The following is a 19054-nucleotide window of genomic DNA, read 5'->3' on the forward strand; positions in this document are numbered from 1 at the left end:
CAGCTTTGAAAAGACTTCTACAAAATGCCTGGAACATTTTAATAACTTAATTCTGACTTAGAGAAATCTTTAATTAACAGAGTGTTTAGAAAGCATTTTCAGAACAATCTGGAATCCTGTGGAATGTGTTAAGGCCTCCAAGGGAGCCTGTTCTGCCTGAGCTGAGATCAGTCATGACTTAGAAAGGGAAAGCAGCAGTCAGAAACAGCCAGCATCATCCAAACCTGAACACAACTCATCTGCTGTGCTGGTATTTGCCTCCAGGATCACCCCTGCCACTCTTTTATCACTTCATTTCAGGAATCTGCCCTGCTTTTTCCACAAAGATGGCATTACCCAAATCACAGCCATACAGGACTTGACTTACAAGAATTAACTGCTGCTTACTTTTGCACCAGCAAGCCACTGCTAATCCATGCTCCCACAAAAAAGCAAGTGAATTAGGTCAGGGGAGCTTAAGTGTTGCATAGCACCTTATATCCAGAGCTCAGACAGCCCTTCCTCACCCAGGAGCAGACAACAGTAAGTCAAGTCCAGATGGCCAAAGGGTCTTTGTCTGGACACCAATGAACTTTCATTTACTCTTTAAAGAAGGCTTATGTCTTGAAATGCCTTATCAAGTACTTATTTAGAGGAGATTATACCCTGCTGGGTGCTGTTTTGTAACTTCTTTCAACTGTAACCTTTCCAAAGTACAGCCAGTCCCCTTCCAGCAATAGAAATGATGATAGAAATAGATGGAGCAACAGAAGCTACAGCATAGACAACTTTCTCTTTCTGAAAGCTGCCCATCCAACACACACCACTGTTTCTGGATGGCGCCTTACACTGTCAGATACCAAAACACATCAGTGTTTACAGTTTGTTATACACACACAAAAATGTTTGCATGACAGACATTTCCTCTCGAGCTGCAGACCAGGAGAGAAACCAGAGCTATTCTGAGACATGAAAGCTTGAGAGAGGTCACACAATGATCACCTCAGATCATCACTGGTGCTAAGGCCAGACAACTTTATTTTCCTGATGCATTTTAACCTCAGAGTGCTGCTTTAGCGCAGCCACCTTCTGCCTCAGCTGCACACTGACCTGCTGAGAACAGATCCCATCCTGGAGCTGGGTGGGAGCCTTGGGAGCAAATATTCAAATATTCAACCCCACAGACTTGAAACACCCCCTTGGTGACTCCACAGTGAAAAAACTGAGGCCACTGAGGCCATTCCATTAGCACAGATCAGGAGTTTTGTCAAGCACTGTGTCAGAGCCATAGGATGCCAGCTCTTAGCACACAGCCCAGCAGCTTTCCTGTAGTTAGTGCCAAGTGTTTGCCCATCACAGCCCACTCTGGCTGCTGGGTTTGGGATTAGGATGCTGCCTGAGGAGCAGATGAAGAAATGGATGTTTCTAAATCCCCTTGGAAAGCTGTTCTGCAGTATGTTTGCTGCAGAGCCTGTTTGATGCTTCCACTGCTCTGGCTGCAGATCACAGAAATCTCTGACACACTTGTCACGGGTCACCCAAGCCCATCCTGCAGACCAGCAAGGAGGAAATTTTCATAACAAACTGAAGCCAAGATTACTTTGAACCACAAAGGACACTTAAAACTCAAGGAGCTTCAAGAAACTAGGTGATATCTGCAACTGCTGTCTCTCCCTCCCTGCTCTTTCAAATATTTCTTCATCTTAAGATCTTTTGGAAGAGGTTCACTGTTACACAAAGAGTTCAGCCTCATTAGGTACTGAGCAGAATTGCTAAAGTCAACATGAAATGCACAGACCCAGACATGCAATTAAAACCTTGGATTACATTTCATTAAATTTTAAGAGCACACTATAACCCATCAGATTTCAGGGTCTTGTCTGCCAACCATTCTCCTCTTCTGAGGAGCTGCTGAGAGGTTTTAGAGGCTTTAGAAGCTTTTCACCCTGTGATTTCAAACAGGATCCAGGTGCATGATCTGATCTCATTATTTAAATCCTGCCCCTTGCAGGTTGCACACACACTGAATGGTGATGGTTTACAGGCTGCTCTTGTTCAGGGAGGCAGAAGAGAATCCCAACTGCATCATCCAGCAGCACTGAGCACAGGCCCAAACTCATTTATGTCAAGCTGACAAAGTTCCTAAGCAGGATGGAAGGAAATTTCCTTTGGAATTCTCTTCCACCTCCTGAGCAGAGATCAGTGCAGGTGATGAACAAGCCCACATCACAACACATCACCAAGAGCCACAGCTCCCACCACCCTCCAGCAGAAGAGAAAAACCCCAGACTGTGTCTGCAGACACAATGTGAATCCATTTCAAATGGATCCAACTTCCACGAGCTTGAAAACCTTTTGCTGAAGACACCAAGTCATTGTGAAGCTGTGACCCCCAAATGAGGTAAGCTGCTGCTCCTCTTAAATGTTTACATCTTTAACAATTGTAAGGAAGCAAAAAATGAATTGTAATCAAGGTTTCAAAGCCAGTTCCTTTCACAGCTCTGACAAACTAAGGAAGAGGAAACTGGATCCAAGAATCTCATGCCTGAGCCAGCAGATTCAAGTATGAAACAATGACAGAACTTAGAGACACCACACATCAGACTGAAAACACCAAGATCTTTAAACACTGGATTCAGTCACCAATGAAAATCCAGATGTCCCTTTCAGAATCCATGCAGTACTGGTGACACAGTACAAAAATCTAATTATTGCACTGCTGAGAAGCTCCTTTTTTTTGGTACAAGTACCAGCAAACAATCCAATTTTTAAGATATTTTCTACAGAGCAAATTTAGGGAAGGAAAATAAATATATACTTTCAGTTTGGGTTACTTTATGGGAAACAGTCTGCCTTTGGGTGCTTTATTTTCTCCTTGCAGATTTCTGACTAGGCCTCCTGTGTGCTACAGAAATACAAATCAAATCTCATGAAGCCTTCACTTTTCCCTAAAGGGCCCAAATAATTTAATTCTGTTTTTTCAGTTATCTCAAGAGTTATTCAAAAGCAAGAACTTTACATGTTTTTTTTAGAAAAACCAGACCTAAAGTAGCTTTAAAAAACACTTAAATATGAGGGAAAACTTTGCAAAAAAAAGTCTAAATCAGGTAAATCACAAGTGTAGTGAGCTGAAGACAGTTATTTTATAACTTGCATTTATGAATGTTGCTTGGCTTCTTGCATTATTTCTTTAAATATTAATAGCCAAATGTTTAGTTTGCAGCAGCAGTCGAATTTTGATACCAGTTAGGTAATTCTATGTAGCAATCTAATCTATTATTTTTCCAGTTTTCAAGGATTCTCTAACCTCTTTTGACTTCCCCTAATACAAGTTGTATTGAGCTGCTCTGACAAAAACATTTCAGAGGGAAAAACTAGCAGTTTTCACAAACAAATACTGGCAAAGTTCAAGTACAGGCATCAATTGTGATAAAGGGAACAGAGCATTTTCATTTTCTTCCCATTTATGTTGAATAGCAAAAATTTTGGAGCACTCCAATCTCGAGTGACAAGATATGAAAAACAGGGTGAGGCAGCAGAACATTTTTACAGCACTTGACTGATGACTAACCTATGATGTCAAGGGCTAAATATACAAGAAACTTGAAAATCACAAGGCTGTGCATATTGCAGCTCAACTTCCAGCTTTGTGTTTCCACAGTGGGGTCTGTGGGCACTTTCAGGATCCCATTAAACAGCTGGGTAGGACAGGTGTGACAGTGTTCACAGGGGTCTGAGGATGAGGGAAGAGATGAGGATCTGACTCCATGTTTCAGAAGGACTGATTTATTATTTTATGATATATATTATATTAAAACTATACTAAAAGCATAGAAGAAAGGGTTTCATCAGAAGGCTAGCTAAGAATAGAAAAAGAAAGAATGATGATAAAGGCTTGTGGCTCGGACAGAGAGTCCAAGCCAGCTGACTGTGATTGGCCATTAATTCGAAACAACCACATGAGACCAATCACAGATGCACCTGTTGCATTCCACAGCAGCAGATAACCATTGTTTACATTTTGTTCCTGAGGTCTCAGCTTCTCAGGAGAAAAAATCCTAAGGAAAGGATTTTTCATAAAAGATGTCTGTGACAGACAGGCTTTTCATTTTCACCTGGTGTACATTTACGTACAGTGGTGCCTCTATATTGCACACAAATCACTTGTAGCAGTTTGCACGTTTTGGTGCCTGCAAAGAACACAGATATTTGTTATTTTGGATGGTCAAAGCAGGGAGGCAAAGTCAACTGAGGGCTGTAGCTACTGCACTGCAGCTCTGGAGTGAAAGCTGCCAGCGATGCTGGAGAGGGGCAGCAGGGCTCCATCCTCCTCCTCTTCCTCCAGCCCAGGAGTTGAACACAAACACCCAGAGACCCAGAACTTGGGGCTGAGAGCTGTGTTTGATCTTAGCACCCTTCACAAGGTGGCTCTGGGGGGAGAAGGAGCTAACAAACGCCACCCCAAACCCAAACATGAGCACACACCTCATGGGCTTGACTGGAGCCAGGATGTCAGGTCTGGAGACACTCAGCTGGTTTCTGGGCATCATTCTCTGCCTCAGCCCTCAAATCCACAAAAAGGGGTGGGTGGCAAAAGTCTCACTTCCCGAGGTTTCCAGTTCACCCTGAGCATACAAATACCTGCATTATGTAACACCTGCAGAATGCAAACAGGGATCGATTCAAAGGGAAAACGGTTTTCTACATGAAGAAGAAATTAAGGGGAACACACAGAGAAAGACAGCAGTCATCTTCTCAGTTAAACCTCAGTCATTTGGAAGACAGCATGTCAGCTACATACAGACATCCCTAAAAATAACTATTTTCCATTCCTACCCTAAACCTGACCCATAAACCACTACATTTCTCACGTTCTGTCCATTCAGCTTTTTCTTCACACAACCATATTTCTTCCACTTCATCCTGCAGCACTGGTCCCACTAATCACTGACATATGCTCCAGCACAGAGTATTTCCTCTGGCATGCTCTAAAAAGAAGCACTGTCACCAGAGCAATATAAGTGCTGGCAAATATGGTCTGTCAGGTTTTGTTTTCAAGGACTATAAAAATAGACTTCACTGCATTAGGCTTGAAAACTCATACCCTCTAGAAATAATTTCTAAAACAAGTTTTCACATGACTTGTTATTGTTTTCGAGTATCCAGAGAGAAAAATCTGTTCTTTTCTATTTAATTTCACATTTTCAGGTTAAGCCAATATTTGAGTTCTACTACACAACTGACAATTCCCAGCTAATTTATCAGCAATGCCAGTGCTCTCTGCTCATGTATTCATGACAATTCATAACTTCTCAGATGCATTTCTACCAGGAGCAGCCACTTATTATTAAAATATCAGCACTTGAAAAGCCACAAACCTTCAGTTGTTTCCACGGCTTAGGCCTTTCACCCAGGGTGATTGGTGTAAGTTTATGCTGATAACAGCTTTGGCCAAGATGCACAGAAAAGGATGTTGGCACAGATTGAAATTCAAGACATTTTCTTGTTGGTTTGAAATTGCTTTGCCAAAGACTCTTTTGTAATCAGCAGGCCCAAGTTCCTATTTGCAGAAAATATGGCAGTACAATGAATAAGGACTTGTTATGTTTTATACAGATTTTACACAGGTTCTCTGCAGCAGTCAAAAGCAAGGATAACAAGTAGGACCTTCAGACATTGCAGATAAGACTTTTCCCATCTCCCATAGCAGAGCACACAATTCACATCTGAAGATCAGAAACAATCTGGGGCACAGTGGGTCAAGAATCACATTTCCAAAAATCAGCTGCAACAGCAACAATGACAACCTGGATGGTTCTCTGGTCTCCATACACATAACCAGATACAATTCTGCCAGTTTCTATGTAAATATCCCAGGTCTTCCAATACTTTGCAGATATTTTTAGTTTACTTCCATGCCCTCAGTACCAAGCAAGCAAAATAATCTTGAGAAATTTCACTCCAAACACTTTAACAGTGCCAATATAACTTCTTCACTGCTGCAAATAAGACCTGTGAGCAGATGCTGGTTTTCTGAAGGGAGATTTTTTTTTCTAGGCTAAATTAGTACCTTGAATCAGTTTCCAAAACAGCAACACACATAAAAAAATAGGCAGCATGCAGCAGCAAGATATCCATAGGAGTTTTAAATATTTCTGACACAGCCTGAGAATCAAAGGGAAGTGACAGCCCAGAGTGTATTTGGTGGATCAGCAAAACCAACATGCAGGAGTGGAAAAAAGGAGTTATTCCTTCCTACTTGGCTATCACACATAAAACACTGGCAACAGGCCACCAGGGAGATAAATGAGAAAACAGAAGATAATCACAGGGCTCACTTCTTTTTGAGATCCTGAACAAGCCTGTTACACAGTGGCTAACATGGATGGACAGGGTAAATTTAAGTTACCTTCTGTAATGTTACAGAAAATTACTTCCTTGCCCAATGGAAGCCCTTTACAACATCATTATGTCTTATTTATCTAGTTTTTGGGGTTCTGATTTTCTTCAGTGATGGAATATATTTTGCTTGTATTTATCTGAGCTGAAATTACAGTCTCTAAAGAGAGCCACTTCCAAGAAAGCAGAGTGAAGATTAAAGTCAGTCTGAGCAGAAGTGAAGGAGCTGCTTACTCTTTTAAAAATATTATAAAAACCCCCAAAAAACAAACAAAAAGAAATCTTATGGGATGCCAGTCCTGGTTGTGGTTATTTTTATCCCATACCCTAGATCAAAGTCACTAAGACTCTTATTTTTCAAAGGAACATCATACTCTAAGACATCTTTGAAAACTTTGGTCTAAGTGTTAAGAACACTCCAACTCTGTTTCACCTGTTTTATTTATTAAGAAACAGCTCATGCTTACTAATCCCTGTGAACATTTCTTCCTTGGACTCCATCTGAAGGATGGGAAACATTAGGGAAGCTCGAGAAAGGAAAAAACATAGCTCTTTGCCATCATGGAGAAAAAATGTTTCCTTGCTAGTGTGATCTACTTGGTAAAAACAACCTCCCAAATGAATCTGAACACAAATAAAGGCAACTTACAGAAAAACAAGGCTATGTGATCTTCCACTGAGAAAAAACAAGACTGGCTACTAGGGGGATTTAAATATTAGGTCTTCTGAATAATCATAAGCAGACAGAGAACGAAATGACTTTGCTTTGCAAAGTCACCTTAGCTTGCACACACAGCTGCAAGCAGAGGATTTCAGGCTTTAGGGATCAAGCAGAGCAGAACTTTTCATAGCAACTTAAGCTTGTAAAAAAGCCCCAGTTGTTCAGGAGGGCTGAGGCAAGGCAGCTCCGTGTGGAGGAGGGACAGCTGACAGTGTTTGCAGATAAGATCTGGTGAAGTCTCAAAACATCACAAGACCTTGACTAACAAACACAAAATGCCAATCCAACCAGATTTTTTTGAAAGGGAGAGTATTCAAACAAGAAATTCCACGCATCCAGAAAATGAAAACTCTTGCAGGAGACAGACTGATTAACTGTTATTTTGTGAATCTTTTTATTTTTATGACCAAGTAGTCTGCAGCAGGAAAACAGGCTTCATTTGCAGGCATCCAAGTTTAAGACACGAGTTCTTTTTGTTTGAAATTTAACCCCTTTGCTGGTCATTAATTTAGTAAACAGCTGCATTTTTCATATATTAAAAAAAAAATCTGATATGCCTTTTGGAAGTTCCACTTCAGCAGCTGCCTTGTGATCTGCAACCACAAAGAACAGGACAAGTTTTCTCTTTGAAAGCTACATCAGGGAAAGGTGTCAGGTCACTGTTAGATCAGCTACACACGGCACACACATGAGAAATACACATTAGTGGTGAGGGGAGATGCTTTGATCAGGAATTAGTTACCTCTGGGCAGAAGCAATTTGCAGCCTAACAGGGGAGGATGTCAGCATTCACTGTTTTTTCAGAGACAGGGTTTAGAAGTTGCTTTCTGCTACTTGTGCTAATTGCAAAGGAAAAAGGTATTAAAGCTGAGAAATCAATAAGAAATTGAGACTGGAAGACGCAGCCATCTTATTTGGTGACATTAAGAGTGAGCTTCTCCACCAAGCTGGGCAGCACAACACAGTCAAGCCTTCCTGAACTCCATCCTCCCTCTCTTCCTTTGCTTTCTATTTCTGGCCAAAGGAAGAATCAAAATATCCACATGAGTTACATGAGTTTGCTTAAATCAGGGTTTCCATTTTAAACCCTGGAGTTCTCTGAATGTACTCATGAGGGAATGATTTGCAGTAGAGCTGGCAGCCTGTGTTTCCAGAAAATGACAGGGGGACTAAATAAAACCTTTTTATTCTTGTGAGCTACAGAAGACATGCCATTAATGGACATCAGCTTTAGGAAGATAACTCAGCAAAGTGGGAAGGCATGAAGCAGCATCAGAGGAAACTCTGAATGGGACAGGAGAGATTTTGTTTGTAATAAAATCAACAACTTTTCTACTGAAGCAAGTTCCTCCCTTGGATATTGGTCGCAGCAGAGCATTGCTGATGCTCCACTGTAATTGTGGTTTAAAAGCCTTAATTATAGATACATGCTCCAGGGAGCTCTCTTATAACCTAGAGCTAAGATTAGAGAATATGGAGGAACTGCAAAAAGAAAGAGAGGTAATTATTTAGAAAGAAAAGCAAACTTAAGCACCATAAACTGGTAGACCTCCCTTCTTTGAAGCCGCAAGTTAAAGCTTTATCAAGTTTATACAAGGAACAATAAGGAGACATGTCAAACAACTCATTTCTTGTATTTTAGGGGGTGCAGAGCTGCCAGCAGATCTCAGACACAGCAGAAGTTAACTCTTCTACCTAGGCATTTGAAAAGGAGGACTGCCTGGCAACTCTTTGTGCTGGTATTGATTTACTGATCTGTAGCTTTCTCCAATCGTTTGCCAGGCCCTGTAAATCTAACAAAAGAGGCAGAGTCTGACAAGTCAGCCATAATTTGATATCCACTACTACTTATATTCTTAACAAAGCTGTGTAGATAAACACTCCATTCCTTGTTGCCTATCCATCACCCATGCAGGATAACACAAATGCAGGAAATACCACCACGGGTGTTGGTTACACTGATAAAAAAGATACCATTGCTACTGAGGGGCCAGGCTTCATGTGGAATAAAGCAGGACCAGCAGCACTTACTGGCTCCCTGAGCTGTAAGAAGTCATGACCTGAAGGGAAAACCACAAGCACACTCTTCAAGAGATAACAGAGAATAATGAAGTTTTTTCACCACCGCCAAGACAAAAGGCAGTCTGAAAGTAGAACACGAATTTTTAAAATTAGAAAGTGGGGGCTATTATCCCTGGATTTGGAAATTAAGCATCACACTGTTACACTCTTGGAAGTGACTCAGGCACCAGAATTTGTTCAGGAGTCTGTGAAACATGATAAACAGATTCACACTATCCCTGAACTGCTAAAAATCCCCACCGACAGCTTTGGTTCTGCAAACAATCTGGGGCCTGAAGGCAAAATAGAATGTCATTTATACAACTCCCTAGAAGCACAGGAATCCCAGGCCAAGCTGTATCCAGAAGAAATATCCAAGTGGCCAAACTGCACTAGCACTGACCAAAATCCCTCTGTCCAGGGACTGGAGATCAGGCTAAGACAAAGTGCAAATGCCAGGCAGAAAGGCTATTCCTGATTTGATTTCAGAATAGGAACAGAGAGCAAATTAAATTAACAGAAAGTAACTATTCCCAATCTAGCTCAGTCTGACTGAAGCAACATTGAAATAATATTTAAATGAATGACTGTTAAAATAATCATTAATGTCTGCTTGCCATCACCGCAGACAGTTTTTAATCCATTCAGCCTTTCCAGTTTTCTATACACAAGGAAGCAAATACAGAGTGGCAGGAAGGAAAACTGCAGCCCTTTTTCTTTTCCTAGTGACACCTGTACCTGTATTCAAACAGGGAGTGGAAGGTGGCACTATATAACAAAGTCTGGTTGATAACATTTTTCTGCCTAATTTCACCAACCCTCCTCACTGGTAATAAGTAACTTCCTGTTAGTTTTTCCAGTCCTCTTAAGTCAAATACCTGGTAGTTATCTGCCAGGAAATCTGTAACTGTGGTTGCTCTTAAATCAGTTGTCTCTTGCAATTTGATTAATATTCTTTCAGCAAAAGCACACAGCTCTGGAGATCACCACATGATTATGGTTTTCACCAGTGACCTACAGCACAGTCCAGATGCCAGGAGCCAAAAAGTTTTGCAGTAGAAATTTTCCTGCCACAAAGAAAGGTCATCATTGCAGCAATTAAGTGCATATGAAGCATGTTTGAACAGTGAAACAGAACCACTTTTCCAATAACAGAAGGACCTGCTCAATGATGAAGAACAAAGTACAATAAACCATTTATTTTCACACAGCATAGGAGACCTACAATACAGCCCATTTGTTCATCCAGCTCTGTGGTGCCATTACAACAAAGATCACCACAATGAGACCTTGAGTGAAGGCCACTGAAAGCTCCACTTTCTTTATAAACATATTTTCAAATTCTACTTTGCACTTTACAGCTGTGAGATGGTTTAGACGCTTCACTTCAGCTCCCTTTGCCAACCACAAGTGCAGGACATGCTTACCTAGCTCAGGAAATCCTGCTCACTTCACAAGTGCACTCACTCAAGTGATAAACTTCAGAGCAGCCCACACTCAATCAGTCACTCTTAAATTAAAACAGACTTGTTCAGCTGTAGCACCTGCACTCCAGTCCTTAGATGCCAATTGTTTTATGCTTACTTACAAAACAAACTTTTCAAAGTTTCCCTTGACATCAGCTGATGAGTGCCTGGCAAACACAGCAGTGCCCAAGAGCTCTGTGGGGCAGCAGCAGGGTCTGGGACATGACCAGAGGAACCTGTGAAGAACAGCAAGCTGGCTGCCCAATTCCCTTCTGGCTGGCAGACAGCACAACAGGGTTTCTCTAATTTTTCCCAAGTCCTTCTCCTCCCTTCTGTTATTAGAAAAGTGGTTCTGTTTCGCTGTTCAAACATGTTTCATATGCGCTTAATTCCTGCAATGGCGACGTTTCTTCGTGGTAGGAAGATTTCTACTGCAAAACTTGTTGGCTCCTGGCATCTGGACTGTGCTTTAGGTCTTCTTTATTAGTTTTTTCCAACCACAGCACAATGCTGACAAATCTTGACAAGCTCCCAGCTGCCCCCAGGTCAGAACAGCAAAGCCCATCCTCTTCCTCAGATGAGGAGGATACCAGCAGCATCACTCCCCACTCACTCATCACCAGGGCTGCATTTTCAGCCATGCTAGCTGGAAACTTTAGGCTCACTGGCACTAAAGCCAAAGTTTATCACCCCAAACTTTCCAACAGCAGCACCCTGCCCAGGCATTTTTCAGTCCCGAGTTTGCAGTTGGTTTCTGATTGCCAAGGAAGCAGCAGGAGGGTGTACCCCACATCACTCCAGCCAGCCGGCAGCAGAGGGCACCACACAATCACCGATGTGATTTATACACTTCCATCATGCTCCCGAGTTAATTTATAGAGCACAAATTACTGCTACAACAAGCTACAGGGCGACTCCATAAAGCATTCATCATATCAGATAAAAACGCACTGCCACCAAAGGCAGCTCATTTGCTACAGTGCTTTCAGCCAGCAATTCAAAGAAAAACCTTCCAGCTTAGCATCTCTCTGAGCTCAAAAACCACATTCCCAGAGCTGCAGGTTTCACACAGCGAGGATCTCCAACCTGACCACAGAAGAGCAGAGCAGCAGCTCTGCAGAGCACTGAAAGCCACATAAACACTTGCATTAGCCCAAACACAAGCCACCAGCCCACAGCCTAACTCATCCAGGGTTTACACACTGCAAAGCTACATCCACATCAATTAAACATTTGGGCTGAGGATGCTCAGCAGCCTCTGAGGCAGACAGCAGAGATCCAAGAGACAAAAGGAATAGCTGCATTCCTTCTGCTCCTTCCTACCCCCACACCCACAGATCGTATGTTTTTACTTATTGAATAGTTGTTAAAAAAAGAAAAAGATGAATCTACAGAAAAGTCAATCTGCATTCCATGAGCACGCTGAGACTCACGTAGTGATGAGCAAACAGCACAGTCACGAAGTCAAAGCAGCTTCTAAGCTGTCAGCAGAAACACTTCAGTGCCACGATGCCACCGGCCCCATTTAACGCCAGACCTGTTACACACCCCAGGAAAAAAGGACAAAAAGAACTTCCCAGATCATCTCCTCTGCTGAGCACTGCACAGAGTGACAGAGGCCACTTCTGAGCACACAGCAGTTAAGCAAGGACTAACTCAGAGCTCCAGCTTTTCCAAGCCGATCTGCAGCACGACCTTGAGGCCAGGACCTTGCTGACTTCTCTGCATCTCTCCTCTGTGCAGGGAGAAACACCCACAGAGCTGCAAAAGAACAAACCCAAAGGCAGAGGAAAGAGCAGATACCTCACCCTCCTTATTAAAGCAAGACACTATTTTCAGCCACCATAATGTTTCCCCTGAACATGTAAATACAGAAGCAATTAGCTGCCTAGGCACTTCCGCACAAACCGTTTAGAATAATCTTCCCTGGAATATATTTACATCGTTTCTGATTGCTTAATTTTCTGTCACATTTGTTTCGGGCACTAGAAAGACTAAATAAAGCCAAATCACCTATAGTGATGCATATATTGCCATGTTATTGAAGGTAACATGCAGCACAGACAGAAAACAAAAACTCTTGCCTGGTTTCAAACTTCAAAATTTTAGCAATAAGACAAGGTTCTATGAATTGTTTTATAGCTTTAATTCAGCTGTTTCTTAAAACGTTTCCCCCTCTTCTGCTTTTACTCTGAGGGATAGAACTACTGACTGAAACAGCAGACACCATTTAAAGAGAAAGAATGAGCCTGGACAGAGATTTCATTGAAAAGCTCAATTCTGAAGTACATAGGAAATGTCCTCAATTCAAAGATTAGCCTGCACAAAAAGGCAAATTAAAGCCAGAAACAGAAGAAAATCTTTTCTGACTGCTCTGAATATATTTTTTCATTATATTCTCTGCTATCATCTGGAGTTTTTGTATTAAGGAGTCAGCTCTTTCGAAAGGCTTCAGGAACAAGAAGAATATTCAGACAAACAGCATATTCATTGACAAGCTGGAAGTTGATTATTAAGTACAAAACCCATGAATGCTTGTTGGGACCAAGGAAGGGAGGCTGGAACCATTGATTGTGAGGATACCCAAAAAACTCTCTGCAGTCAGCTGGCAGATACCTCTATGACAACAGTAAAACAAACCCACACAACTAAACAGAAAAACAAAATCACATTTGAGTTGTTTTTATCCTGCTTCATCTGAAATTATTTTTACCAAGACAGCCTGTTGTCCTTAAGGCTATGTTTTCCCTAGCTCAGTGTAACTAGAGCTATCATTGCAGGGCCAAGTCATTCAAAAAATAAGCTCACAACACAAATATATCTTCACTCACAGACCCCCTGCAGCCCATAACTCCACGTTAATTAGACTGGAAGATGAAGCCTTCAGCCTGAAACCCAGCAGCTCTGATTTACACTAGTGCAGAGAGGTTTTACTGCGAATTTTCCTGCGAGCTGCACAGGCGTTTCCTGCCCAGCTCCACACACCATCAAAACAAAAGCAGATCTCAAATCACTGACAGCTGCCATACTTTACAGAGACATAAAGAAAAATGGAGCAGGCATTGTGTACAACACGGGCAGCTCAGGATAGCTGAGCACTGAGATCACTGCAAGGACATAGAAAGCAGCAGAGATGCTGCCTGGCTTACACCTGCCCAAAGCCTACAGTACAAGGACAATTTCGGAAGACCAAAACCATAAAAGCCAACTTGCCGCTTTGAAGCCTCCTAAGAATAATTACCAACTTTCTCCTCATTACCTCTGGAGGACACATGATTTTACAAAGGTCTTCATTTCACCCTAACACATGAAGATATGGAGCAGGGCTTGGCTTTTACCAGTCATGCAAAACAGATTCCCTGCATCCCACAGAAATACAAGCATAAGGCAGCAACATCAGGAACTCCAGGCATGTAATGATCACTGTGTGACCAAGTCAAAAGGACTTCTGCACAGATTTGAGGATCTGCTGCAAATTAATGTTTTGTGACAGGCAACAGCTGATCCCTTTCCCCAGCAGCATGGGACATGAGCGTGGTTTTATCCAGACTTACACTAAAAAGCTTGAATTTGAAAAAGCGTTTCTTGGGGGAAAGAAGAGCTCAGTCCCAGTTTGAGTACAGCTCTTTGAGAGCCTTCTCTCCCTCAGAGCAGAAATTGTCACAGCAGGTTTCTCCACCTTTACGGTGCAGTTACAGCAGGAAGTCTCCAAGGAGGGAAAGATTTAGACGAATAAGAGTTTTAAGTGGTTTTGAACAAGCAGAGCCTTTCAGAATGGCAGCTGAACTGATAGTTACACAATGACATTTCAAGCTTTCAAGTCCCAATCATTCTTAATGGCACAAAGCTAAACCCAGAAGGGGACAAAGCTATTACACAGCCAAAAGTAAGTGCAGCTAAACTGTGCTTCCAAAACGTCTAATTTGGGTGATCCAGCCTTCCTGACTCACACGCCGCACAGACAGGTTTGGCTGTGAAATTTACTACTACACCAGTGGGACAAGAAAGGAACGCAGCCATGTGTTGCAACAACCTCAGGCCACGTATCCGGCGGGCATCCTCTGCCTCTCAGGAAGAGTTATCCGCTTTTCCCAAAGGAGCATCGCTGCTCTGGCACAATCCGCCAGCTCCACCTGGTCCTCCCTGCGAGCCCTCGCCCTGAGCTCTGCGGGAGGCAGAGTAACAGGTGATGTTTGCTTCCCACACCCTTCCAGGGCAGGTAAGGAGAAAAGGCACGGAGGCACACCCTTGGGAAGCGGAATCGCCGTTCCTTTCTGTGCACGGCTGGGACCAGCCCTGCCTCGCTCCTTGGCGCAAGAAGCAGCAAAGACCTTGCTTTATTATTCCCTTACCACGCTCAGCCGAAAAAAGGCGAGGAGACCCTCCCGTGAATTGCCAAGAAAGTACTCGCGCTGGTCCTTCTCCTCCGGCACAGGATACACAAACCAGCTCCTTCCCGGGGACCACCGAGCCCACCTGGCTTCCCTCCCTTGCCCCATCCTCTTATGGGGGTGGCTGCCGCTTCTCGCTGCCCCCTGTGATGGGAAGGGTCGCGCCCAGCCCCGCGCCACGGTGGATCCCATGAGAGCCCCCCGACCCTCGCCCGGCGGATCCCACCGGAGCCCCTCCAGCACACCCAGGGCCGTTCAGCCCCCCCAGCCCCGCCACTCACCGGCGCCTCGCCGGCCGCTGCCCCCGCGGCGGCCGCCCCGTCCCCGCCGGCCGCGCCGCCGCCCTCCAGCTGCCGCTCGCGGTACAGGGACCAGAGCCCCACGTTGGGCAAGAAGACGAGGGCGGCCAGCGCCAGCCCCACCGCCTGCAGCAGCCGCTTCTGCTTCCGCCGCATCGGAGCGGCTGCCGGGCGCGGGCCGAGCGGCGGGAAGGGGCCGAGAAGCCGCGGGCTGAGCAGGGAGCGCGGTCCGGCCGCCCCCGCCGCGCTCCCGGAGCGCAACTTTCGCCCGCGCTCGGCGGCAGCGCCGGGCGGCAACTCCGGCACTTCCGCTCCGCTCGCGCGGGGGGCGGGGCCGCAGAGACCCCGCCCACCGCTCGGGGAGGCCCCGCCCCGCTCCCCGCTCATTACCCTGCGCTAATGACCCTCCGCTAATGAGCCCCGCTAATGACTCCCCGCTAATGACTCCCCGCTAATGACTCTCTAAGAACGGCGCTCCCAGGGTGCCGCGGCACGGCGGGGTGTCTGGCGGAGCGGCATTCGAAGCGGCCGTCGGTGGTGGGGAGGGGGTCACGGTGGTTAATTGGCTTAAAACGCCTTAATGAGGGAGGGACCCCTTAGATGGGAGTGGGGCTGGGAGAGGCGGGGCAGGCTGAAGGATTAGGGCTGCAAATGCTCCCCAAAAGGTCCGGGTGGCCCCCACGGGCACATAATAACCGGGGGACATCAGTCTCCAGCAGGGATGGAGATGCCATCGAAGCATCCCTCCAAATCCATCCCCATCCCTGGTTCGCTTTAAAAAACACTACTGTTTAGCCGGATAGCAATTAAGTGTCTTCAACTATAATGAAAACGACATAATTTGGAAGCACGGGATAGTGTTTGAAGGGTGTTTTTAGGGGAAAAAGCAATGGCGGCACGGCTTTCCCAGGAATGGGGAGCGGATCCGTGTCCTCAATGAGGAGCGGCAGCCCCGGCGCTCGCTCGGGAAGATGCTCTGCCAGCAGAACAGCCGTGAGGCTCGGCTGTGTCAACAGCAAGTCTCTGACAACCCGCTGCCCTGCTGGGCACGGGGAAAATAAATATTAGTTCTCTTCCAATGCAAACCCCAGCGGGGAAATACCGAATTTCCTGGAGCGACAACAAAAGGAGACCATCATGCACCCCAGCATTTGCAGCTCCTGCCACCCTCGCCCCACATCAGCAAGTGGATTTAAACTTAAATAAACTTCAATAACCCACTAGATGGCATCTTCTAGCAGATTTCAGTGCCTGCTGCGAGAGGCAAATTATCAAGGAAAGCATTTAATTTAGAGAGCAGGTTAGGGTTCCTAAGTCTAACTACACGTTAAGGCAGCTTGCACTTTCATTTTAATTATCGATGAGAATTTGTCGCCAGCTGATTTCCTTAGCAGAAGTGTTAACGCTTCCATTGTTTCTCCGTGGGTGGAGAAGATAGCGACCCGTGAAATCCCTTCACTCCTGCTTTAGAGCAAAGCGTATTCCCTTTATCATCGCTGAATCACCTCCGGCAGTGCAGAGACTCGGGCTGCTCCTGAATAATGCATAGCCGCTAAAATTGTACAACAATAAAGCTACATATACATTACCTGGTGCTGCGAGAATCCGGGCTGGAAAGCTACAATACCTCTGATTTAATGCTGCAGTGCCAGTGTACTGCCATATGGACCCTTATAATAACATCCACATCCCCTTACCTCTGCGAGAGCTCTTTGAAAAGTGGCTGTGAAATAGCAGGAGGTTTCCTAGGGATGCACACAGGCTGCCCTTGGCAGAACATCCTCATTTATATAAAGAAATGACAGCCACAAAGTTTGAGAGTTAATTAAAACAAAGCCACTCGCTGGCTCGACATATGTTTAAATTTAGGATTGTGAGCCTGCTCGCTAAATTAAATGTTTGCTTCATAAATTGGCTTCAGCAGAGTTGCACAAGTTTTAGCAGGGAGCAGATTATGGCTGGTGCTGCAGGTAGATTAGTACTTTGTGTATGTGAGAGCATCCTGAATGATCAAACCCTCTGAAGAGCCTCCTAGGAATTGCAGTCTGGCTGCTCCTAAGTGATCACTCTGGAAATGGATGTTCCAGGTCTTCCCTTTTTGCTTTAAGAGGGAGTGAGTCCTGTTGGGTTTACCAATTAAAATAATTTATACTCCATGCAGCTGCCTTGGTCTAAAATAAATAGATGTTTCTTCTAGTAAAGGTAGAGCATGTCTCCCTCTGCTCCTTCTCCTGAAGTGTTTTGGTGAAAACAGAGCTCTGATTTTGGCCTGTTGGATGCAATGCCTTGGGGATTGACAGAGTACATGCAAAATAAACACGGATTTCCATTTCTGAGAAAGGAGAAAGCCTGTGGCTGTTAAGCCTCTAACTGGAAAGGGAAATGGTGTACCTTCCCCAGGCATCTTTTCAAAACAAATATAGGATAAATTAATAGCAGCTCAATCCCTGTCTGGAAGCTCTCTTTGCTAGCAAGCTGGGTTGCCTGGTTTGCAGCTCGTGTGCTGAGCTGCTGCAGGGCAGAGTGCAGCAAAAGGGGGAAACAGCAGCATGGAAATGAAAAGCCTTGATGAAGGACGAGGAGCAGGGTTGACCAGAGGGACTTGGTCAGCAGATGCTGGGAAAGGGCAGGAGAGCACTGAGAAATGCTAATGGGAGTGGATGTGACAGGAGTTGCTGGGATAGAGCCCACAGATGGCATGACAGCACGGGGATGAGATGGCACAGACTGAGGGAATCAGAGCTCTCCTGCCTTCTGGTCTCTGCCTGCAGCTCCTCAGGGCAGGGACTGACTCCTGTCAAGGGCTGCATTTCGACCTTGGAGCTTCTGCAGGGTGGCTAAAGGAAAGCAGGGAGTCCTTTGGATCCCTGCAAGGGAGGTGAATGGTTATGGGGTCCCCCACCTCTCCTGCCAAGTGGTCATACGTGAGACAAGAGCTGGCTCTCCATGCTCCCACTGCTGTGCCAGCCTCACAGCATGGGTTAGGGGGAGAAAACACTGACAGAGGGATGGCATATCTGCAATGGGATAAATGGGGAAGAATATCACCCAAGAGCCTGCTAGGTTTTTCCCTTGATGCTGCAGGTACACATTGCAGGGAGCTCCATCCAGGTCTCTGTGTCCACGCTGTGTCCTGTGTCAGATGGCTGCACCCACAGGGAAAGTCAGCTCCTTTTTTGATATGTGTTTGTATGCTGGTGATGCTTTCTCTTCTCAGAAAATCTCATTTTTAGCCAGGAGGAGAAAAGGAAAAACAATCTCTAAAAAATGAATGAAGCTCAGCCATGGCTGTGTCACAACAGGACTTTTGTTTTCGTGGCATTTCTTTATCCTTCGGTGTTTATTAGTTGGAAGTTCAGATAATATTTCATGTGAGCAGAATTGATTTGTTGGGGTTTTTTCCCCCTTTTTTTCTTTCCTGATAAAAGGCAATGCAGAGGAACGTGCTCACCTGTGGGCAGGAGCACAGCCCTGCTCTGCTCAGTATGGGGGTGTCTGTCAGCACAGCCCCCCACAGCCACCCTGCTGCACTCCCCCAAACCCTGGAGCTGCTTCCAGCCAGCACTCAAGATGCTGAAAAACAATGTAAATGCCTGAATAGCTCACAGAAGTGAGATGATTACAGGCTTTTAAAAAGAAATTGCAAACCTTGTCACTGCGGGAGAGCATCCAACCCTCTCCCCATCCCTCCCAAGAAATGAAGAGACAGCACCAACATCCATGAATCCTTGTGCCCTG

At 44.9% G+C, this 19054-nt stretch overlaps 1 protein-coding gene across 1 annotated transcript in view; it reads right to left on the reverse strand.

The window, feature by feature from the left end:
• GALNT10 (polypeptide N-acetylgalactosaminyltransferase 10) overlaps window positions 1-15613 on the reverse strand; it is an 81955-nt gene extending 66342 nt beyond the window's left edge. Inside the window, exon 1 of the mRNA XM_064724822.1 lies at window positions 15299-15613. Within this exon, the coding sequence (XP_064580892.1) occupies window positions 15299-15472 (174 nt within the window). The 5' untranslated portion in view covers window positions 15473-15613. The remainder of the gene's footprint in view (window positions 1-15298) is intronic.
• Window positions 15614-19054: the final 3441 nt, after the last annotated feature.

Source organism: Zonotrichia leucophrys, chromosome 13, assembly GCF_028769735.1.
Source record: "Zonotrichia leucophrys gambelii isolate GWCS_2022_RI chromosome 13, RI_Zleu_2.0, whole genome shotgun sequence".
NCBI lineage: Eukaryota > Metazoa > Chordata > Aves > Passeriformes > Passerellidae > Zonotrichia > Zonotrichia leucophrys.